The 24,884-nt window shown below is 43.7% G+C and overlaps 1 protein-coding gene across 1 annotated transcript in view; it reads left to right on the top strand.

Moving 5' to 3' along the window:
- Positions 1-24,884, top strand: part of LOC126413023 (lachesin-like) — a 398,429-nt gene that overhangs the window by 58,266 nt on the left and 315,279 nt on the right. Inside the window, exons 3-4 of the mRNA XM_050082916.1 lie at positions 6,710-6,917; positions 21,862-22,032. Of these exons, the coding sequence (XP_049938873.1) occupies positions 6,710-6,917; positions 21,862-22,032 (379 nt within the window). The remainder of the gene's footprint in view (positions 1-6,709; positions 6,918-21,861; positions 22,033-24,884) is intronic.

Here is a 24,884-nt window from a genome sequence, read left to right as displayed (position 1 = left end):
CCGATCCGCGGTATTGACCATCTAGGCATGGTTGAACTACAGACAACACGAGCCGCTTACCTCCTTCCTGGTGGAATGATTGGAACTGATCGGCTGTCGGACCCTCTCCATCTAATAGGCGCTGTTCATGGATGGTTGTTTACATATTTGAGCGTGTTTAGTGACGTCACTGAACAGTCATAGGGACTGTCTCTGTGATATCGTATCCACAGTCAACGTCTATCTTCAGGAGCTCTGGAAGCCGGGTGATGCAATATTTTTTTTATGTACGTATTTCTGCCGTTTCTGTGTCGCCTTCCGTTTCAATGCCTTTATGGTCAGAGAGTTTCTGGACAGATGTCTACAATCCGTTTACACATTTAACTTAAGACCAAACTTATTAGGGGTTTCTGTCATATCAGTAGGCAGAGTTTTAGTTTCGAATTCATTCAGCGCGTTACGAATGGCTCTCCTTAGTCAAAGTTTGACTTTGATTAATTTTTGTTTGTTTGTGATGATTTCGTAGGAGCTTTCTAAAATGGCTGTAGAGCCACGGATGGGACATTGCCATATTTTACAAGTCTGCTCGGCACACACATGTCTACAGCACACTATATAATGCTCTTGACTTTTGTCCATTGTTACTCAATTGTTAGTGCCGATCGCTCAGGTAACCTGTAATCTTTGTATTGTCGCTCCTGCTGAATTAAAAGATATTCCTGTCGTTCTTTGTATTTCTGTTTGCAGCCTTTTTCAGTGATGCTCCAATGTTCTTACGATCACTGATTCCTCTTTCTAAGCTAACTGCTGTTTCTCACCTGCAAACCTTTGATGTAACCTTCACGAGTCAATTATATGATTAGGATAATTTTTCGATAGTCAATTTAAAACAGTTTCACAGTATTCTCTGTCCCTACCACCGCTCCCCCCTCCCCCCCCCCCCCCATTTCCCAAAAATAACCTGAGTCTCCGCGTCTATGTTGGTATGTTGAAGTTTCCACTTAATACCATCCACATGCTACAACATGACCTGAAAATTTACGTGATATATTGTCCAAGTTTCTCAGAAAACGTTCCGCCACTACTTTTCCCGATCAGTTGATCGTCCGATGATCGCGTTTGTTCCATCTTTAACACTTGTATACAACCACATTATTTCGTATTTGGACTCTACCGATCTCACTTACCGCACTTTTATGCCTATAAACATACCTCCAACACCAGAATTCAACCTATCATCGTGAAATACAGGGTGAAAATTATTGAAATATATGAAAAGAGACGTAAATTAGTTACAAACTAAGGCATGCACACAGTTTATTCAACATGTAAACGTCACTACAGATATTCGGAGTTATGGTATTTTCGATATGCCTGCCATCTTTGGTGATGATGTGGCGCAGACGAACAATGAAATTTTGCAACACTTGCTGTGGTGTCGGAATATCGATGCTGTCGATGAACCCCTGAATGCCTGTTTTCAGCTCAGCGATGGTTTTGGGGTTATTGTTGTACAACTTGTCTTCAATGTAGCCACACAAAGAGGAGTCGCACACGTTCAGATCCGAAGAATATGGTTGCCGGACATTGCACACTACACAGTCAGCAATTGAAGGTGAAGGGGCTCCTGGATCGCGAAATGCGAATTCTCAGTCGCCCAATTTTGCTTATTGACGAACACATCCAAATGAAGTTGGGCAACGTGCTAGAGCAAACCATGCACGCGCATACTACAGTAATTCCCATAATACCCCACGGCCAACTGTGCAGTTTGAAAGTCCTAAAGCAAACCGTTTAGGAATTACAACGATTTTACTTCATGTAGTTCAATAATTGTCACCCATTACATTTCATTCGGAATTTATGAGTTAATTACTATTGACATTTGATTTCAGACAACTTTCTGTCTGTAGTAATATGTGGACATTGTTAAAGTTTATAAGCGAGGCTAATTTCGGAGCCCTTCCGTAGATGTTACTGCAGTTATCTAAAACAACATTTGCTTTCGCCGAAATGCTATGGCGAATGCTACCCTATCTGGAATAACAACATACCTGAGTTTTATTATGACCGAAATTACTACTAATTTATATACTTCTTTCTCGTTTCTTGAAAGAACGCCGGTCGTTGTGGCCGAGCGGTTCTAGGCGCTTCAGTCTGGAACCGCGCGACCGCTACGGTCGCAGGTTCGAATCCTGCCTCGGGCATGGATGTGTGTGATGTACTTAGATTATTTAGTTGTAAGTTCTAGGGGACTGATGACCTCAGATGTTAAGTCCCATAGTGCTCAGAGCCATTTGAACCAATCTTGAAAGAACTAAATTAGTTGGAGGCATACAATTTCTTTTGTCAATAGCTATCTATAGCACTCTCGTAGGGAAGGCACTCATGCCTTAATGTTAAATTCGATTGAAACTATACCTACATTTGTACTCTACAAGCCACACAGCGGTGCGTGGCAGAGGGCATTTTGTATGCCACTGTCACTTTCCCCTTTCTTGTTCCAGTCAATCGGATCTGTTTCATTTATCTTCCTTTTCCTTTCTTACAATATAAGTAGGATGAAGTAATGTATTTGTTGGCTCTTCTAGGCACGTACGCTCTCAGATCTTTAACAAAATACCACATCGTGAAGCAGAAAGCCTTTCTTGAGAACACCTGTCTTGTGATGTCTGCCACTACACTTGGTTGATCATCTCTGTGACACTTTCTTACTTACTAAGTGAACGCAAAGCGAAACGTGCAGCTTTTCTTTGGATTCTCTCTATTTCTTCTATCAGTCCTATGTGGTACAGGTCCCATATTAATAATCAATAATCAAGTAGTGGTCGAACAAGTGTTTTGTATGCTAATTCCTTTGTTGATGGTCCACATATCCTTAGGAATCTTCCACTGTAGCTCCGTTTGCCATCGGCCTTCCTCGCGATGAATTTGATATGGTCGTCCTTTTCAGATCGCTCTGTACACATTCTCTTAGGTATATTATGGAAGTAACTGCTTCCAGTGATTATTCTGAAATTGTGTAATCATACGATAAGCGGTATTTCGGTCTGTATTCACATTACGCCATATTTGTTAATGTTGACAGTCAATTGCCACTCCCTGCACCAAGCACCAAGCATCAAACGTCGATCCTTCGGAGGTCTTCCTGCATTTTGAAACAATTTTCTACAGTTATGACTTCTCTGTGTAGAATAGCATCATCCGTGAAATGCCTCATGGAACTTCCGACGTTACCTCCTAGGTCATTTATATATGTGTTTAAAAGTATTGGCCCTACAACTCTCTCCTGTTATATCTACAAAATACAGGATGTTTCAAAAAGAATATACGTATTTCGAATGCATATATTTATTAAACCTTAAGACATAGGAACGTACCGAGCGAGGTGGCGCAGTGGTTAGACACTGGACTCGCATTCGGGAGGACGACGGTTCAATCCCGCGTCCGGCCATCCTGATTTAGGTTTTCCGCGATTTCCCTAAATCACTCCAGACAAATGCCGGGATGGTTCCTCTGAAAGGGCATGGCCGAATTCCTTCCCCATCCTTCCCTAACCGATGAGACCGATGACCACGCTGTCTGGTCTCCTTCACCAAACAACCAACCAACCATAGGAACATGAAACTTCATACACATATTTACGAACCTTTGAAATTCATATTTCAGATGTTCAATATGTGCTCTACAGCGTCATGAACAATATCACAGCGATACTCAAATTCCTCCCATACACGGGAAGCACGTCCTTGGTCACTGATGTTATAGCAGTAGGGATCCAGTTATTAAACTCTTCCATGTTCTGTGAGAGTGGTGGTACATAAACGTTGTCTTTAACGAAACTCCACAGAAAGAAGTCAGAGAGTGTCAAATCCCGTGACCGTGAAGCCCAGCAGAGACACTCAAAGTCGCCAGCTCCTTGACGACCAATCCAACGGTTCGGTAGAGTTTCTTTCAGATATTCACGCGCTTGGCGACTCCAGTGAAGCGGTGGCACGTCTTGTTCAAAAATGAAGTTGTCTTCGAGCAGCCTCAGATACAACCAGTTTTGTAACATAGCGAGATACTGCTGACCGTAGCACGTTTTTCCATCAAAGAGGAATGGGCCGTTAACAGATGATCGGGATATCGCACTAAACACATTGACTTCGAGCGAATCTCGTACATGTTCAATGGCTGCATGTGGTTTCTGTAGGCCCTAAATTTGAACGCTGTGTCTGTTTATCTGATCACTAACATGGAAATTCACTTCATCACTGAACACGATGCGTTCTGCGAATGTGTTACCATTGTCAATAGCATCAAAAATCTCGTTACAAAATGCCACACGTTTGCATTTGTCATCAGGACGCAGAGCTTGTAACACCTATAACTTGTAGGCTTAATAACTTGCCGACATCTCAAAACAAGCGAAATCGTTTTTGTAGGCAGTTGTAACTCCCGACTGGCAGGACGAGTTGATTTTGAAGGACTACGTTGGAATGCAGTTTGAATTCGCGCAACATTTTCTTGAGGAACGCGAAGGTGGCCAGGACTCTTTCCGTTACATAGATATCCTGCATCTAGAAACTGTCGATACGATCTGCGAATGTTCCTCTCTTTGGAGAATCAATTTTGTACCTCAACCTGAAATGTCTTTGCACTGTAATCACGGGATTGCACTTCGCAAACTCGAGAACACAAAATGATTTCTGCTGAGGAGTAGCCATTTTAAACATATGACGGTTATCAAGAAAAACAAAAGACAACTGACATCTATCGGCTATTAAAATAAACTAGACTATGTATTCGTTTCTCTAATAGCCGAGCAGAGGCGCAGAGATTGATAGTTTGGACAAAATACTTTGTACACGTATATTTGTTTTGAAACACCCTGTACACATGTTAAAATGTGTGTGAATTCCTAAGGGACCGAACTGCTGATGTCATCGGTTTCTAGTCTTACACACTACTTAAACTAACTTATGCTAAGAACAACACACACACCCATGCCCGAGGGAGGCCGACGGAAGGGGCCGTGCAGTCCGTGTCAGGACGCCTCAAACAGCGCGGCCACTCCGTGCGGCCTTACCTTGTACAATATACCGTAGAGGAACTGTGCAGCAAACCTATGAGGAGACATGAGGGGAACATATGACATACATGGCGTTCCACGACAAGTCCACTTTGAGAGCCTAGCCAGTAACTGTGGACAGAGATGTCTAAAAATGGCCACATGAGTACTGCTACCACGACAGCGCCTAGATTCAAGAGGAGCAGGCAATAAAAGATTAAGCAGTAGTTACAAATCTCCACTTCAGAGTGAAAATTCATTCTGTATCAGAATTTAATTCTCTTCTTTGCTGTATCATTTCCTCAAGCAGTGCTAGTCCCGCAAGCTGTGCAGGGGAACTTCAGTAATATTGGGAAGGTATACGATGATGTACTGACGGAAATGAATCTGTGAGTGCTTATGAGTCGAATTTGAGTAGATTTAGTCTGTGGTGAACTGGTCTGCGAAGAGCCAAGGCCCCAGGTCAGAGTACCGGTCCGGGACGCAGTTTTAATCTTCAGGAAGTTTGACACCTCGTACTGACATTCCAAGGACCACAGGCGGACGGATGGTACACACAGTTTCACTCATGGCCTGTGACCTGTTCTGCAGAATACGTTGCATCTTTCACACTAACTTGTCACAATCGTGTCACAGCTATTTTAGTGCTCTCATACACGCTTGGTATCATGCCTTTTTTTGTAGCTATTTAACGTAAGGTGTTCAGAAATTCCCGTTAGAGACTTCTAGGATTTGTATAGGTGAGTGAGTACATAATGTTTTGAATAGGAAAATTTGACCGGAAACGTACCGTCTCCGTTCTACGACGATGTCAGTTCACGTCTGCTGAAGGAAAGAGAAGAGTCTCACCGTTGCTTGTTCTCGTGTCGAATAGGGTATACAGGATGGTGTGTACTACTTTTTATCCAGGTTGTATGCGAAATTTAATTAGCGAGACTCCTGTAGAGGTAAAGGAAGATCTGCTGGCACATGTTCTGACCGATGAACTAGGAAATGAAGAGACACCAGGTGGGATGGAGAGTATGTACCAGAACAATATCTGCCAGTTAAGACAAACCTTTCATAACGTGCTGTTTTCTTATCGACATGACAACTTGGCGTGAAGGTCAACTTAAAGTGAACACGTTTCATAACAAAATGACTTTTTATGACGTCTATGGCTGTCGAAACCGGTTATTTTAAATACAAGAATATTTATGCGCTCTTGGCTTTAGAACGTTTTTAGTCTGTAACATCGTTGATGGTCGCCACATCGAGCCGCTGTAGTAATACATAAGTACTGTTCCGTACGTACAGTGTGATGGTTTGATTCATGTTTTGGAAAAATGTAAACATGTAATGTTTAAGTGTAAATACAAACAAATGTGCTTAAGCCATAAACGGATGTTTCGTTATGTTTCATTTGAATTATAACCTAACAATTGTACTGTGTCATGTCTAATTCACTGCATCGAGCAGAAGTGGATGAGTTAAACATCTGAACTGGAACCATCGTAGAACAGAAACTGTATGTTTCCGGACATGGGTTCCTACTCAAAATATTATGTTATCACTCCTCTCTACAAGTCTTAGCACTTTGTAATGGGGATTTCCGAAAACCCAGTATACAACATGCACCCTCTCAGTGGTTTTTGCTGTATCGTTAATTTGCGTACGTGTGTTTGTCCTGATCGGCAGGTGGGATGGCTGCGAGCCGAGGACCAGACGGTGCTGACCCTCCACGACAAGGTGGTGACGCACAACGCGCGCATCACGTCCACACACGACAACCAGCGCACGTGGCGGCTGCACATCCGGCACGTCAAGGAGACGGACCGCGGCTGCTACATGTGCCAGATCAACACCAGCGTCATGAAGAAGCAACTCGGCTGCCTCGATGTTCACGGTGAGTCCACCAGCTGACAACTGAAGACTCTGCTCTCACTGTTCCGCGTTGCAATCGGTACAATCACTACGATACACCTGTAGTCCAATAAATAAGGCTTACATAGGAACAGTACGGTCGAATCTGAAATTACTTACCATAACACATCATGTTAAATCGAAACAAGCCACTCTCGTTATGCAGTCATTGTACATCTTCTTGCTCACTTTTATTGTTTTATCGATATCATAGTACTATCTGGTCTTAAGAAAGACCATCCCCTGTTACAGAAATTAGCCAGTATCATACACTCTGCTAAAGCAGTACCACATGCAGGTTCGTATATGTCCTGGTCGATATGTGACCAACAGCAATGTCGCGTGTACAAAAACTCTGAATTTATAATCCCGACTTATCTCGTAACGGTGGTAGAATCCTAACTTATACCGAAAGAAATCGGATTCGGGAGACTTAATTCATTTATAGGACAAGTACTGAATTTTATTCAATCTACCGGTTGGTTGTAAACAAATCAGAAAAAGTTCTGGAAAACGCCGGTTCCCAGAACTCCTGAAAATAGACGTTGGCTGTGGATATTGTATCACAGACTCACTCACTTCGACTCTTAAGAAATTCCGCTAAACCAAAGATATAACAACCATGTATAAGCAACGCCTGTTAGACGGAAAGGGTCCGACAGCCCATCAGTTCCAGTCATTCCACCAGGAAGGAGGTACACGGCTCGTGTTGTCTGTAGTTCAACCACGCCTAGACGGTCGATGCCGCGGTTCAATCGCGTTCGCATTGTTACTAGGAAGGGCTCTCAACAAAGGAAGTGTACAGACGTCTCGGAGTGAACCAAAGCGATGTTGCTCTGACATGGAGGAGATACAGAGAGACAGGAATTGTCGATAACAAGCCTCGCTCAGGTCGCCCAAAGGCTACTACTACAGTGGATGACCGCTAGCTACAGATTATGCCTCGGAGGAATCCTGACAGCTTTTCGTGCAGCCACAGGACGTCGTCTTACAACTCGAACTGTGCGCAGTAGGCTGCATGATGCACAACTTCACTCCCGACGTCCATGACGAGGTCCATCTTTGCCATCGCGACACCATCCAGCGCGGTACAGGTGGGCCCAACAACATGCCGAATGGACCATTCAGGTTTGGCATCACGTTCTCTTCACCGATGAGTGTCGTATATGCCTTCAACCAGACAATCGTTGGAGACGTGTTTGGAGACATCCCGATCAGGCTGAACGCCTTACACACACTGTCCAGTGAGTGCAGCAAGGTGGAGGTTAACTGCTGGTTTGGGTGAAATTATGCGGGGCCGACGTATGGCGCTGGTGGTCGTGGAAGGTGCCGCAACGGCTGTGCAATACGTGAATGCCATCCTCCAACCGATATTGTAACCATATCGGCAGCATGATGGCGAGGCATTCGTCTTCATGGACGACAATTAGCGCCCCCATCGTGCGCGTATTGTGAATGACATACTTCAGAACAACGACATCGCTCGACGAGAGTGGCCAGAATGATCTCCAGACATGAACCCTATCAAACATGCCTGGGATAGATTGAAAAGGGGGTGTTCATGGACAACGTGACCCACCAACCACTGTGAGGAATTTACGCCGAATCGCCGATGAGGAGTGGGACAATCTGGACCCACAGTGCCTTGATGAACTTGTGGATAGTGTGCCACGCCGAATACAGGAATGCATCAGTGAAGAAGACGTGCTACTGGGTATTAGAGGTAGCGGTGTGTACAGCTGTCTTTATCACCACCTGCGAAGGTCTCCCTGTATAGTGGTACAACGTGCTGTGTGTGGTTTTCGTGAGCAGTAGAAACGGCGGAAATGATATTTATGTTGATCTCTATTCCAATTATCCGTACAGGTTCAGGAACTCTCGGAACCAAGGTGATGCAAAACTTTCTTTGATGTGTGTTTTATAACTGGCGGAGATCCAAGTGCTGCAGTACGGGCTGGATACAGCGCAGAAGACTGAAACTGGGTAGGATGTTATCAGCCAAAAGGTGAAAATATGGCGCTGTAAGCAATCAGAGTGTAGTGTGATCCTTTAAATCAATAAGTGTTCGGATAAAACCCGAACAGACACGACCTTTCAGATAATCCCACATCCAAAAGTCATCTGAATATTGGTCCGGGAATCTGGAGGACTACAAATCTGAAATTACCTTGAGATGATGCGGTCGTTCCTGAAGATATCTCGAAGCAAACGTTTCACCTGACAAGCGATATATTGTGTCACACCATCTTGCAAGAAAATGTTTGTATGGGCACAGCTGGTTTCATGTAAAGCTGGAGTCACGTCTTGTAGAAGGAGGAACTTATAGCGTGCAGATGCCACTGTACACCTAACAGGACCACGAAGTGTAATCTAGGTGAAAAAATAATGACCGAGAATGAAGGAGCTCGTGAAACCATTCCATACAGCCACATCTCCACAAAGCGACATAGCCGGCTGATGTGGCCGAGCGGTTCTAGTCGCTTCAGTCTGGAACCGCGCGACTGCTACGGTCGCAGGTTCGAATCCTGCCTCGGGCTTGGATGTGTGTGACGTCCTTCGGTTGGTTAGGTTTAAGTAGTTCTAAGTTCTAGGGGACTGATGACCGCAGATGTTAAGTCCCATGGTGCTCAGAGACATTTTGAACAGCGACGTAAGTTGAGTGCAGTGTATGTTTCTGCACAACATGTCGCGGAGAAAAACCTCATATGGGACAATTCTGTGCATTAATGGCACCGCGCGGAGTAAAATGTGCCTCGTCCACCCAGAAAACATTCCTCGGCCATTTCCATGCGTGCCGAAACACAAAGGGGAAAGTCAGTTCCTTGGGGCTTCAGTTGATGCACATTATCAGTCTTGTAGGGGCATCAGTGTAAAATACTCCGCAAAACCTTGGACTCTGGACCAGGTTAGAGAGACATTCCCGAGACACAGCTCGAGCACTGTTGTAGAATTTTAAACATGTTCTGCATCTTAGGCTATAGTTACAGCAATTTCACCGACGCGTTCGGAATTGGCCGCTTCCCTTTCCATGCTGCACCTCCTAATTCACCTATTCCTTCAAATTTATTGGTCGTATTCTTTAGCCCATTTACTAACATGGGTCTCTTAGCGGCGATTTCCGTCGGCGTTATTCCCAAAATCCAGGCCGGTATTGCTGCCGTCAGATAAAACAAGTTTAGCTGCAGTACACGGTTTTACATCTCAGTAGTCATTGTGCTTCTTAAGGAAAACAACAACCTTTGTAATGCTTCACATCAACAATCAGTCAAAAAAAAGTCAGCACGTGTCGCCAATCGACAAACAGTGTAATGACGTGAAAACAGAAAACATTGCAATTCAGGGTGCCTACAGCACCATATTTTCACCTAGTGGCAGAAAAAGGAATTAGCAGGTTAATAAATAAGTTCGTAGCGTTTCTGTTTTGCACTTTTTTATTCGGTTTGTTATTGGTTTATCGATTGTCATTTTTCACTTTTAGTTAACTATTGCTATCTGAGTTTACGTACTATCATTTTGTCGTTTTGAGACAGTGAGCGGAGCTTTGAACTCCAGAAAGTGGTATGCCAAGTAGAGAAATTAGAACATTTTCGTCAAATCCTTCTGCTTGAGTTCAGTAGAGCGCTGACAGCAGCGGAGGCAGCCAGAAAGATTTGCGACATGTATGGGATCATGGCACTGGAAAGAGCACGACAAGAAAATGTTGTAAGGACGATTGTTTTGACATAAATGACTGTCCACGTCCAGGAAGACCTTCAGGGTTTGGTGAAGATCGTTTATGCACATTAATCCACGATGATCCACATCAGTGTACTCGAGAACTGCCAGATATAATGAACTGTAATCATGTCACCATCTTGGGACTTTTGCATGCAATGCGAAAGGTTCAAAAATCTGGTGCATGGGAACCGCACGCTCTAGGCCAAAATCACAAAAATTTGTGGGTGGCCATATGTGCATTTCTGCTTCCTAATCATCAGTTGGCTCGTGAACAAAACCGACCATTCCTATTCTGTATCAATACTGTTGTGAGAAAGGTGTCCTTGTGCTAATATAAGGAAAAGAAACGAATGAGTGAGCAAAAATTAACTACCTGCCTGAGGTGCAGCCAGACGCAATCCAAGAACAACTGCCCGCCTGCATTCTTGTACACTGACAAAAAACCTGAGAGTTGGGAAGCCATTCAAAAAAATGGTTCAAATGGCTCAGAGCACTATGGGACTCAACTGCTGAGGTCATTAGTCCCCTAGAACTTAGAACTAGTTAAACCTAACTAACCTAAGGACATCACAAACATCCATGCCCAAGGCAGGATTCGAACCTGCGACCGTAGCGGTCTTGCGGTTCCAGACTGCAGCGCCTTTAACCGCACGGCCACTTCGGCCGGCCGGAAGCCATTCCGCATCCACCTTACTCACCTGCTCTTGCGCCCTCAGCTTTTCACCTTTTTCACCCTCTTATCGAACAATCTTCAAGGCAATTCCTCTCCGTTGAAAATGCGCTCAGAACATGGCTCGACGAGTTCTTCGCATCAAAACGACGTAGTTTCGAGTGTCATTGAATCGAAAAGCTACCCCAGCGTTGACAGGGCGTTGTGAATAGTGAAGGAGAATATGTCATTGATCACTAAGTCTTTGTTAAGTGCATCTGTTGTGTTTATTAAACTTTTGAAAAAAAGCCACGAACTTAAGCACCAATCTAATATTTTTTTTCAGAATATCCGCTTGTGCATTGATTAATGACCATACCTATGGTGTTTCAGCTCCTTCGATGTATACAGCCCGCACTGCATCACTCAAAACGTCGTCGGTTTAATTATAACCAGCCAGCATAAAGGATATGTATGACAGTGAGAAGATTACAGTGTTGTATTCGTTGATCTAACAGGTGAATATTACACAATGCAAAATGGCATCCTAATTTGAAACTTCTTTTTAAGTAATAATGAATGCTGGTGTTTTCAAAATAATGTCATTCTCAATCAATAACATGACATCTTGTGTTGCGTTACACAACAAGCGCAGAAGATGAAGTGATTAGAAGCACATTACTTCTCAAGCAAGTGTACTAATGACCAAACCTGCTCTCAAAAACCTCAGTCTTTCTTTCGACCGAGTACTTTGTTCGACTTACGCGGTAATGTAACGTAGAGAGGGCTCTACGGAAGATAACAAAAACTCCCCATAACCACTATGGAAACAATCATACCATCAGTCCATCAAAGATACAAGCAACGACATTACATTTGCGAAACAAAGAAGTTGGATGAGATGTAAGCATCTTCTTACATGGAAACACACAACCAATTACAGACCCACCAACCTACGTAAGCGTCGCCCTTAATGGAGTAATCACCCTTAAGCATTACTGTAGAAGCTTGAAACATATAACTCAGATTAAACACAATTTGTTAAATAAACTTTCCAGGTCGCCGCAGAGAGCAAATTACGTAGTTATGTTGACTTTAAGTCTTGCGCTGCATTTTTTTACAGTTGAATGTGTAGAATCCGTGCTGACTCACTCGCTTTACGCGAGAAAGATTTTCATTGCACAATACTTCGAGGGTTGTCGCTGCCTCCTGAAAAACCAGTTAAGTGTCCTGGCTATCAGCATAATAATATTTATCGTGGCAGGTTTCTCCCTCAGCTCCTGACTGGTTTTATTTGAAGGATTTTGACGTCTTCCGAGAATTCCTCTGTGAACTTTCGTTTGAGCAACCAACTGGAGTTTGCTCTCTGCCTCCTTAACAAGTTATTGAAGCTGCTTTGCATAGCGAGTTTCCTTTACAACCAGCAGGTAATCGTCGCCGCACGAATTCCAGGGTATTTTTTTGCCATATTTCCAAGTTTTTCCTGTTGTAGCTCAGATGTATCATCCCAAAAGACTGGGCCACAAATCGAAGCTAGCGATTCTGTCGTTAATGAGTTCATAAATACACTGATGTAAAGAAAAATCGCAATACCATGAAGAAATGGTACTACAAAAACGAAAGTTGTTAGACCTTTTTTCTACATCTGAAAGATGGGAACTATCCAGATTTCGTACCAGTCGTATAAGTGTAGAGCTAGTACCGTAACTATAAGGATCAAAATCATGTTGGCTTTAAATGTGCGCTGTAACGGTCGTGAGCTTCAGTTACTTTCGAGACCCACTGACTTTAAACGAGGTCGTATGATACGGTTACGAGAAGTTGGATGTTCCTTCTGTGATATTGCAGAAAAACGTTACAGGATTGTTGTCACAGTACTTGTGTGCTGCTAGCGGTGGTCATAGTAATGTATGGTTGCAAGATCAGTCTTCGGAAGGCAACGTAGAACTACCGAGAGGGAATACCATCGTGATTGGCGTATGGCTTTGGCGCAACGCACTGCATCTGCAACAGGAATTTGAGCAGCAGTTGGCACCACAGTGAGACGACAAGCTGTTAGAAATCGGTTACTTTAAGGACAGCTACGAGGTAGACGCATGCACTCCATTGACCCCAAACCACCACTGTTTGTGACTTCGAGAGCTTATTGGAGGGCAGGTTGCGGGTGTTCTGTTTTCTGAGGAAATCAGGCACTGCCACGGTGCCAATGGTGACCGTGTGTTAATTAGAAGGAGGCCAGTTGGGGCCTGCAACAAACATACCTGCGGGTGGACACACTGGACATACACCTGGAGTGATTTCGTATGGCATGAGGAGCAGTCTCCCGATTACCACAAGCACCCTGACTGCAAATTTGTATATCAATCTGGTGATTCGGCGTGTTGCACTGCCATTCGTGAACAGCATTCATGGCGGTCTTTTCCAACAGGATAACGCTCGCTCACATACCGCTGTTGTAAACCAACATGCTCTACAGAGTGCTGACATGTTGCCCTGACTTGCACGATCACAATATCTGTCTTTAATCGAGCACATATGGAACATCATCGGATGACAACTCCAGCGTCCTCCACAAAAAATAGTAACCTTTTCTATATTTATCGATGAACTGCAACTGCTACCTGAACTGTGATCGAGCACCTGTACGACAGAATACATGCGCGTTTACGTGCTTGCTTTCAACATTTTGCAATTACACCGGTTACTAATGTATCTGCATTTCACATTTCCTCTGGCTTACCTCGGGCTACATTATTCTGTGATCTTGAAACGTTAATCAGCTACATACGTACCGTGGACATAAATATTCCCGAAATTATTATTTTTTGGTGTTACCGACTTTTTAGCTTTCTGCATCAAGTTGATTTGGTTTCCATTCCACAGCACATGGCTCAGCCTATTATAGATGTGTCTTAAATACTTCTCTCAGTCGAAGGTTATATAAATATATAAATATATAATATGTAAATATATAAATAACTGCTAAGTCAAGTAAAATCCTACGACATACCTTCCTTTCGGTATCTATAGAGGATTGGTTATGGATTGATACACTTGTTTGTTCTTTTTGCATATACGCTGTTTCTGGTAGAACTACTTTTGTTAAGAATCTTGTGACTGTCTGATCGCACTCGAGGATGTACCCCATTTCTCTCATTAGGTATACAGGAGGATAAAATTTCAGTATCTCTATTGTGCCCCTATTTTTGATTTTAATAAACATCACTAACATTGAGACATTTTCACCTACAATAGAAATTCTCTGTATCATTTTTTAACGTAACTTAAGACCATTTTTTCCGACAGGACAGGCGCTTACCTATACTATGTTTGGCAGCATTATTGTTGTATCAGCTTTTTGCAGTCAAAAAGTAACTACGACTGAGCCATTACCGTGAGTGGTTTCATTTCAGTTATTTTTAATTTAAAACTTCACATACGGCGAAGTACAAGCCTGAATGTGGATCACCACTAACTACCACTGATCTGATGTCCACATCACAAGCAGATGGTGCAGAAGGCAGGAAGGAATGAAGATTAGGGCTTAACTCCCCGTCACCACAGAGATTGTTCAAGATGGAGCACTCGCTCTGAATATTTCAAAGATGGGGAAAGAAATCGCCCCTGCCTTTCAAAGGAATGTTTCTGGCATGTGCCTGGAGCGAAAATCCTAGATTTTGATGGGCTATGATTTGAACTGTCATCTTCCAGAATGCGATTTGATTGTGCTAAACTATATGAAGAAATAGAGGAATATGTTGACTGCATAAAGGTGGATGGAGATTCTATAGTAAAAGATAGTTGGAACGCCATTGTAGATAAAGGAATGGAAAAATGTAAGCAAAGGAATATAAAGGGGATTGTGGAGTTCTGAAACTGTTTGTCCTTTGCATATACCAAATATAAGATTGTCCTTCAATGGGAAAGAAACTGTATGTGTTTGTAATGATGCAGAGTTGGTTGCAAACGGAGAGTTGTAGAAAAGATAAGGGAGGAATGAGGAAGAGGAGAGAGTAGCGATCAAGGTTATTTCTTTCTGTTTGTATATGAGGAAAGTGTTACTGGAGAAGTCGTGGAGCATGATATACATCTTTTGCCAAATAGAGTAGCTTTACACCAACAAAGCACAACGCATAAAGTATCTGACATGGCAGAGTCTTACCACAAGAAAATGAAATAACCCACAAAGTGGAACATTTTTATTTATTGGTATAAAAGTAGGTGTTTAAAATCCTTGGAAAATTATTTTCATGAGAGACAGAATTATTGATATCTTCACTATAAAATACTACCGCTTACACAGCAATACGGAAGGTAAACTACTTTGTTTACCGTCACTACGTTACCTCCGACACTTTCGTATGGTTGGTACTGACGAAGAATATCTTTAGTCGAGTGTAAGTCAGTGTTAATAATCGTCGATGTTAGTCACTGGATGCCACTTTCTATTGTTTCGGATCTCCAACTAACTCTAAGTAAGCACGCATTTATATATACATTACCTTGGACGTTTTTAATAAAAATTAAATATACGCCAAAATAGATTAATTCTCTGTATCATCTGTAAAATTGCTCCGTTTGCAGCTTGGGCGATTTTCAAGCACGTATACGTAACTTCCCGCTTAATTTTACAAGTACAAGTATACTAGCTATCTATTACAATGCAAAATGAAGCTGGAAGTTTAAAATACATGCTTGAATATGATCCAAGTTTGAAATTGGCGGATCGTACAGATAATAACAAGAATACAGCGTACTTGAATCATGTTTTCATTTTCAAAACACGTTGAGGCTGTGAACGCCCACAAAATTAAAATTTTGAAGTTAGTTATTAATAAGAACTCGTTCGGAGGAGAGTGCAGCAGTCACTCAACAGATGAGCAAGTTGCACTTCCATGACACTTCGTCAGCCATTGACCAGAAAATTATACACAGCCGTACAATTTTTATTTCAGTTAGAAGATGTTAAAAGCATGAGTGCTTCCACTCATCCTTTTCAGATATTCTAACTGAAATAAAAACTGTACGGCTGTGTGTATTTTTCTGGTCAATGGCTGACGAAGTGTTATGGAATTGCAAATTGCTCATCTCTAGTTTCGAATGTAAGCAAAAAGATATTCTTACGATATACCCTTTCCATTCTGTACATGTATCGGTCGCGGTAGTCTACAACATTCGCTGCAGTGTGTCACTTACCTGTTAACAAGATATCATGTTACAGTGATATTTTAGGGCACACTTCTACGAAAGTATCTGTATTTTGTGTATTAGTCAGAGAGTAATTCCACGGCCGTGTAGGTTTGCACCAGTCTGCGGAAAGTAAATGCAAGCTTTCAGAACTGGTTCATAAATGTCGTTTTATAAATATCCGTCAAAGATAGGGGCACTTCAGTCCATCAGTATGTTGCTTTTATTGTACCGTAGCCGGCCTCAGTGGCCGAGCGGTTCTAGGCGCTACAGTCTAGAACCGCGAGACCGCCACGGTCGCAGGTTCGAATCCAGCCTCGGGCATGGATGTGTGTGATGTCCTTAGGTTAGTTAGGTTTAAGTAGTTCTAAGTTCTAGGGGACTGATGACCTCAGAACTTAAGTCCCATAGTGCTCAGAGCCATTTGAACTATTTATTGTACCATAAACTCGTCCTTAAGCTGACTACCGGCGTGTTTTAGGGATTTCTGTAGTGGAATTAAATGCACCATGATTGCTCTTGTCACCATTTTATAAATATTAGCGGAACAAAATTTATCCTGAAGGGGAGAATAGTTTTCTGTGTAAGTCGAACGCTCAAGCTACTGAAACGTCGTCGCAGGAAACCCGACAGATAACCTTATTTCCAGGGAAGCCTGTGATTGTAATCGACGCATCTCTGGCTGCATGTACTATTGGGACACTGTTAGTGGACATTAATATGGTTGACGGTTTGTTCTCTTCTTGACATCCTCCCAATGATATAAATAAAATGTAAATATCGTGTGAATAGGGCCTCTGGTCGGGCAGACCGTTCGCCGGTTGCAAGTCTTTCGATTTGACACCACTTCGGCGATTTTCGCGTCGACCCAATGAGATGTCAGTGTCTGTAGAGGATTGGCAGCCCATTGTTTCTCATGAGCCGAAACCAGAAGAGGTAAGCATGTTTGATGCTGATTTCTGGAGAGACGTCGACGTTTTAACGCATCCGATAGACGTCCCACTGGGTTTAGGTCGGGACTCGCATATTATTTGGCACAAACCATTGGATCAGAGATGCAGCTTTATGACGAGTGCATTGTTATGTCTCTGAAACGATTCTATCCCGTACGCAGTTTGCAGTGATGTGAAGTGTGTTCATATATTTCGGTATGTAGCGCTTTCTGAGGCGTAATGAGGGGAGGACACCTTAATAACGAAAAACATTCACATAAAGTAACACCACCTCCTCTCTATTTCACTGTTGTCAGTACAGATAATCGCAGATAACGTTGTCCAGGCATTCGAAAATTCCAAAATGCCCTTTCATTAGACTGACACAGCATATAGCGTGACTCGTTACTGCAAATCACTCGTTTCCAGCCATTCACTGTTCCTCTTTACACGACCTAGAACGTCGGTTAGTTCAAATGGATCAGATGGCTCAGAGCACTATGGGGCTTAACTTCTGAGGTCATCAGTTCCATAGAACTTAGAACTACTTAAACCTAACTAACCTAAGGACATCCCACACACCCATGCCAGAGGCAGGATTCGAATCTGCGACCGTGGCGGTCTCGCGGTTCCAGACTGATGTGAATAGAACCGCTCGGCCACTCCGGCAGGCGTCGGTTAGTACTGACTGCAAAGAGCTGCTCCACCACTTGACTCTATTCATTTTAACTTCATGCACGCAGTCATTGTACTATGTGCGCTGCTGGTGGTAGCATTTCAATTGATTTCATATGGTCTATTTCCAATCATCACCTGTGGTGCTTCACGGTCCCTGTCCGTCAGCACACGTGGTCTGCCTGGTCTTGTTTTAGCTCTGGTTGATCCTCCTTGTTTCCACTTCACTATCACTACGGCAACAATCGACTTTGGCTGCTTAGAAGGATTGAAACGTCACTGATGGGTTTGTTGCTCAGGTGGCATCGAATGACTAGCCTATGTTCGGAGTGACTTAGTGCCGAAGACTGACCCATTTTGCGTTGCTTTACTGCTGACAACACGACCATTCTCTCCCCCCCCTCCCCCACCACCCCTCGTTATGTCATCCTGGTGGCTTGGTCTGTTGCTATACCCAGTGTCGGAATACGTTTCGTCGGATAGTGCTACCAAATGGCCGCTACTCTATTAGTCACTTTTGAGATACCAGTATGTTAACTACCCTCTTAAGCACAACGCTGCGTACAGTTGTTTGGAAAAAGTGAAACGTTTCAATGCGAGGCGTTCAATGGAATCTACTGAGCTGCCTGCGGCCTATCTGCACTCACTCCAGAACATTATGACCGCCTACCTGACAGCCGGTATGGTCAATTTTTGGCACGAATAACAGCGGCGGGGCGTCGTGGCAGGGAAGCAATGAGGCCGTTATACGTCGCTGGAAGGAGTTGGCACCACATCTGCACACATAAGTCACCTAATTCCAGTAAATTCCGGGAAGGGGGATCGATCAGCTCTGACCCCACGTTGGATAACATCCCAGATGTGTTCGATCGGGTGCAGATCAGGATCAGTGGATCTCGCCACTGTATTCCTCGAACCATTCCATCACCTTGGCCTTTTGAAATGGCGCACTATCTTCCTGAAAAACACCTGCGGAAAACATGATCGTCATGAAGCGGTGTACGTGGTTTTCAGCTAGTGTACAATACTTCTGCCTTGCACGAGCTCCACTGGACCCATGGAAGCCAAAGTGAATGTTCTCCAGAGTGTAATGGGACGCCACCAGCTAGACACTGTACCTCATTACAGGTGACAAGAAGCTGTTCCTCAGGGAGACGACGGATTCGCGTCCTCCTATCGGCATGATGAAGTTGGTATCGGGATTCATCAGACTACGCAACGCTCTGCCACTGCGACAACGCCTGATGCCTATGGTCACATGCCCATCTCAGTCGTAGATACCGATGTCGTGATGTTAACATTGGCACATGCGTGGGTCGTCGGCTGCGGAGGCCCATCGCTGGAAGTGTTTGGTGCACTCTTCGTTCAGACACACTTGTACTCTGCGCAGCCATAAAGTCTCATGTTAGTCGACCAGAGTTCGCCACCCGTCCTGTTTTCTGCAGTCTGCCCAGCCTACGACGTCCGACATCTGTAATGAGGGGCGGCCTCTCAACTCCACAACATCTGGGCGTGGTTTCACCTTGGAAGTGGAAGACACTCACCACTCCTCGAACACCCGACAAGATGTGCAGTTTCCGAAATGCTCGCGCCGAGACTCTGCGCCATCACAATCGCACTCTGTCGAACTTAGATGCATCGTACGCTTTCCCCATTCTACACTCGGACAACGTGCCCACTCATACTACATGGACAGTGCGTGTGTCTAGCAGTCGTTCCATGCCAGATGATACTGCTATCGCCTGGATGGGTTTATATCGATAAAAGATAGGTGGTCATAATTTTCTGTCTGGTTACTGTGTACGCCGCTTTACTGATCTCTATATTTGTGCTTTCGATTCTAGGGAGAAGGATGAACAATGGAGTATTTCAAGACAGCCATAGTGACACTTTAATAGACCAATATTCTTATTTCTCAGTGTATGGTTACCATTTCATACATCTATAACTATAAAATAAGTACATATATAGTCATGTGTATCTTTCTTCATGTCTTTATCGCTTTCCGTGTTATATTTGTGTGTCTCCATTTGCTTTTCCTTGTCTCGTCAACTAGAGAGATTCTTTGAATTTCTGTGTTTGGTTCGAGTGCAGGGATTCGTTTTGTAGTTGTGGTGATCTAGCCAACTTTTGTGCAGAGACAAAGTATCTTCGTCTGTGTTAAAGAGACATTACGGAGACTGGTAAGGAAATATTTAATATCTTGGTATTTTCTCTACCTATTTCCGGTTCTACCTACGAACCTCTGTCGAGGAGCGTGGAACAGCACTGTTCACTGGGTCGTCGGAAGGTGAGACCGAAGGCTCTGGTCATTTCTCATTATGTAAGTTTATTTTGTAGGAATGTATACAGATTTGGTCGAGGGTGAGGTGCTAATACGTGCCACGCGGAATTAGCCGAGCGGTCTAAGGCCTGCAGTCATGGACTGTGCGGCTGGTCCCGGCGGAGGTTCGAGACCTCCCTCGGGCATGGGTGTGTGTGTTTCTCCTTAGGATAATTTAGGTTAAGTAGTGTGCAAGCTTAGCGACTGATGACGTTAGGAGTTAAGTCTCATAAGATTACACACAAAAAATGGCTCTGAGCACTATGGGACTTATGGGGTCATCAGTCCCCTAGAACTTAGAACTACTTAAACCTAACTAACCTAAGAACATCACACACATCTATGCCCGATGCAGGATTCGAACCTGCGACCGTAGCAGTCGCACGGTTCCAGACTGTAGCGCCTAGAACCGCTCGGCCACCCGGCCGGCAAGATTACACACACACATTTGAATTTTTTCTAATATGTTTCTTAGAAGTATATCCATAGTAAATCACACAACAGTACCTGTATGTATTTCATTTAGGGTTAGGATGGGATGTTTGAGGGATGAGACGAAACAGCGACGTCATTGGTCTCATCGTATTAGGGAAGGATGGGGAAGGAAGTCGGTCGTTTCCCTTTGCAGGAACCATCATGGCATTTGCCTGGAGCGATTTAGGGAAATCACGAAAAATCTAAATCAGGATGGCCGGACGCGGGATTGAACCCTCGTCCTCCCAAATGCGAGTCCAGTGTGCTAACCACTGCACCACCTCGCCCGGCGTATTTCATTTAGGAAGTGGGATATTTCGGTTACTTATCGCGGTTCTTAGTCCTACCGCTACTTAGCGATGGGAGAGTGCGTGATCCTTCGGAAAGGACGTGTAGTTAAAAGCACAAGTCGGAATTATTGTGTAAAATGAAGGTGGAAGGGGTGAAAGGAAAGTGATTACTGATGTCAGCTGCATCGAAACATTATGCAGAATCAGCGGCGACGAGTGAAAATGTGTGCCGCATCGGGATGCGAATGTGTGATCTCCTGCTTTCTAGGCAGGCGCGTTAACCACCACGCTATCCGGGACACAGTATAATCGCAACTGCGCGGACGTCTCAGCACGCCTCACGGCCGACCCATACTCCCACCGACCGCCACCTACCCGCAGTCCGTCTCCATTTCCTCCGTACTCGCTACTTTGAGATTCCCGCAGGAGGTCGGGCATACCTTTGCATCCGCATTGAAGGAGGTGCATCCGTTGCTCACCTAGGTCACGACCAAAAGAACAGATTCATACAGTCATATAACTCACATTTTGCTCGAATCGAGTTCCCGTATCCTCTTCAGATATTATGAGGTTGTTTTTCGTAATCCTGTGCATTTTTCATGAAATGACAACTCTAATCATATCGATCTGGTGATGGCGTGTGAGCTGAGTGAGCGGTCCGCCCGTCCGTGTGCCCGCAGTGCCGCCGGACATCGTGAACGACGAGACGAGCACCGACCTGGCGGTGCAGGAGGGCGAGAACGCGACGCTGGTGTGCCGCGCCACCGGACACCCGCCGCCGCGCATCGCCTGGAGGCGCGAGGACGGACAGCCCATCCTGCTGCGCCGCGGCCCGAGGGACTCCATCAAGGGTGAGCGAGCACTGCGTCTCAGCCGCCGCGCCGCTACACGAGTGTCGCTGCCATCAGAATGAATTTTCTTCTCTCTGTCACCGAACTTTCTGGCAGATTGAAATACTGTGCCGGACATGAGTCGGATCTGGGGCATTTCCCCATCGCGTGCAAGTGCCCTACCGACTGATCTACCCAAGTACCAGTCACGACCCGTCCTCACAGCTCTACATCCGCCACTACCTCATCCGAAATCTTACAAACTTCAGAACCTTTATAAAATTACTTTTATCTTAATAATATGAATATTTATATATGTGATTGGAGAGAAAGAGAGAGAGAGAGAGAGAGAGAGAGAGAGAGAGAGAGAGAGAGATTGATTTTTGATTGAGATTTTTACTTTAAGTCGTAACTGGTACCTTAATTTTGGTTGCTGCCTCCTTGAATGATCAGTTTCTGAACCAGTTGGTAACATATTACAATTTGGAGGAAGTTATTGTTCTTTAAGGTTTAAAATACGACTCTGTTAGTTACTTAGCCGTACTGCGGATAGCTTTGAGCCCAATTTTTCGTCGCTTTTCATACCTAAGGGACCACTGCTGTACGTAAATAGGATCAAACAGCAGTCTGCTATTCGTGAGAAAAGGAGATTGCGTAACACACAAATTTCCTTCAAACTACACGTCCTACTACATCAAAATTGGTCAGTGGAGTTCAGCGCCATACTATTGTACAAGAACATAATCCAGTTACTGCAATTAAGAAATTATGAGAGGTTGTTACTTATTGAATGAAAACTATAGAGAATGCATTTCTTTTTCTGTATTTTAGTGAACTTTGTACATGGTAGACGGCAACGACAATGAAGTTCACCTCCTTCTCCTATAACAAAGTATTTCTATTCTTCACTTCCAGAAATTTTGTACACATGAATGTTTGGCAACTCTTACGCATACTTTACTCGGTCTTATCACTAAAATATCGATTCTCATTAAATGTAACAATACGTTCTGAGCGACGGCCTAGCAATACGTCCTCTTTCCACAAGACACAGATTAACAGTTCTCTTTTTTTATAATTTTTTTTAAAGTCCATACTCGAAGGTTCACAACTACTATCGTTGCGGGGATTGCGCGCTAAGGAGTTTGTTGCTGTCTAGCTGCGCTTCACTTCACTTCAAGTGCCTTTTGATCAAATTTATATTTACGATATTTACATTACTGAGTTTCTCGGAATAAAATCAGACACAAATTAGTTTAAAAAAAGGGGCAGTGAGGCTCACATAACATTGAAACTTCTGCATACCTTGCAGGAGTAGCACGCTTGAAAGAAAGGGTGTTGTGGAGACATGGCAGCAGTTCGGCACGCAGGTTTAATCTTCCAGGAAGTTTGAAGTCCTCAGGAAATTTTGCTCTCCACCTCCGTCCATCCACACTTTTGGCTTCATTTAGTAGTGTCCCTAGGACATGCAGGAATATCAGTGACATAAGTAGAAAGAACGGCACCCGGGGAAGAATGTTATACTCCCCCACTTCCGCCCCATCCCCTGTCCCTCTCAGATAAAGACTGAGTAATATTTATTTCAACAGGAGCATAATTCGGTAAATCCTAATAAAGACAATGTCTAAAGTTGAATTGGTGCTAAATATAACTGAATCTTTCGAGGAGCGAACATGTGTTAGACAGGAAGACGGTCTATCCCCTATTTTGTTCACCAGTGCCCTTAAAAAATTCATCTGAGAATGGGAAGAACAACTCAGAAAATATTAATTGACAACCAGATCTGGTTATGCTACAAAACAGTTGTCTGGTAATCCAGTTTTCAACATTTCCTGACGGATTTGCAATACTGTCCGGAGGCACGGAAAAAGTAACAAGGAAAATGAACATTTTATAAAGAAATGTCTTCATTTACCCAACGCAGTTTACAAACTGCAAAACTTACAGAAAAACGTAACTTTTTCATGTTGTGCCACTGTCAAGGAGTGTAGCTAGCAGAAACTTGGCATACATAGAAAGAACTGCAACCGTGCAGTAAATAAGGTAACTGAGAGAAATAGGCAATGACACGAACAGAAATGACGTTTTTATACAAAAACAGTAATCACACTGCAATCACCTCGATTCATTATGGTCCGTCGCACGTTATAAAAGGTGGGACATGGTCCTTAACGGGCAGTGTGGCCATCGCGGACTGCAATGAATGTTCTGCAATTTGCTTCGAGCCTGGCCTAAAGGTTGGTAAAGAGATCTTTTGGAAGAATATTCCATTCATCCATAAGAGCGGATGAAATTTGCTGAAGGGTTCATGGTGCGTGTGTACGTGCGGAAATACGCCTCCCCAACGCATCCCACAAGTGTTCGATGGGACTTAAGATGAGAGAACTGGAAGTCCAGTCCATTCGTCGAATACCTCTCCTTATAAAAGTTCATCCACCTGCGCATTGTCGGTAGAAAGCAGAGCAAAAGCAACGATAAAGAAAGCAAACATTGCATTATATCTACAACACTAGTGCCGAAGCAGACATTTTTTCAGGAAGGAAGGAATTTCTTAGAGTGAAAAAGAAATGGCAGAAGAAATATTAGCGTTACTGCAAGATAAGGCAGTGGAATGTGTAGTGTCGTATACGTGCGGACAATGTACGTGAGGAGTGCAATGATAATGATACGTATTTAACAAGTGAAAGTGATACTGAAACAGGTTTCGAGCCATGTAGCTACTCATCCTTGACGGACAGGGAGACACAAATCCCGTCTCCAGTGTAACGTATGAAAGACAAGACAACAGTTTTCCAAGGAACGTGTACTAAAGATAATTATGTTTATGGAGGATCATCCGCATCGTAGTAAAAAAAAAATAGAAAAAACACATT

Source organism: Schistocerca serialis, chromosome 7 (genome assembly GCF_023864345.2).
Source record: "Schistocerca serialis cubense isolate TAMUIC-IGC-003099 chromosome 7, iqSchSeri2.2, whole genome shotgun sequence".
NCBI lineage: Eukaryota > Metazoa > Arthropoda > Insecta > Orthoptera > Acrididae > Schistocerca > Schistocerca serialis.
Note: the sequence above shows the minus strand (reverse complement) of the source record. Positions and strands in the feature narration are given on the sequence as shown.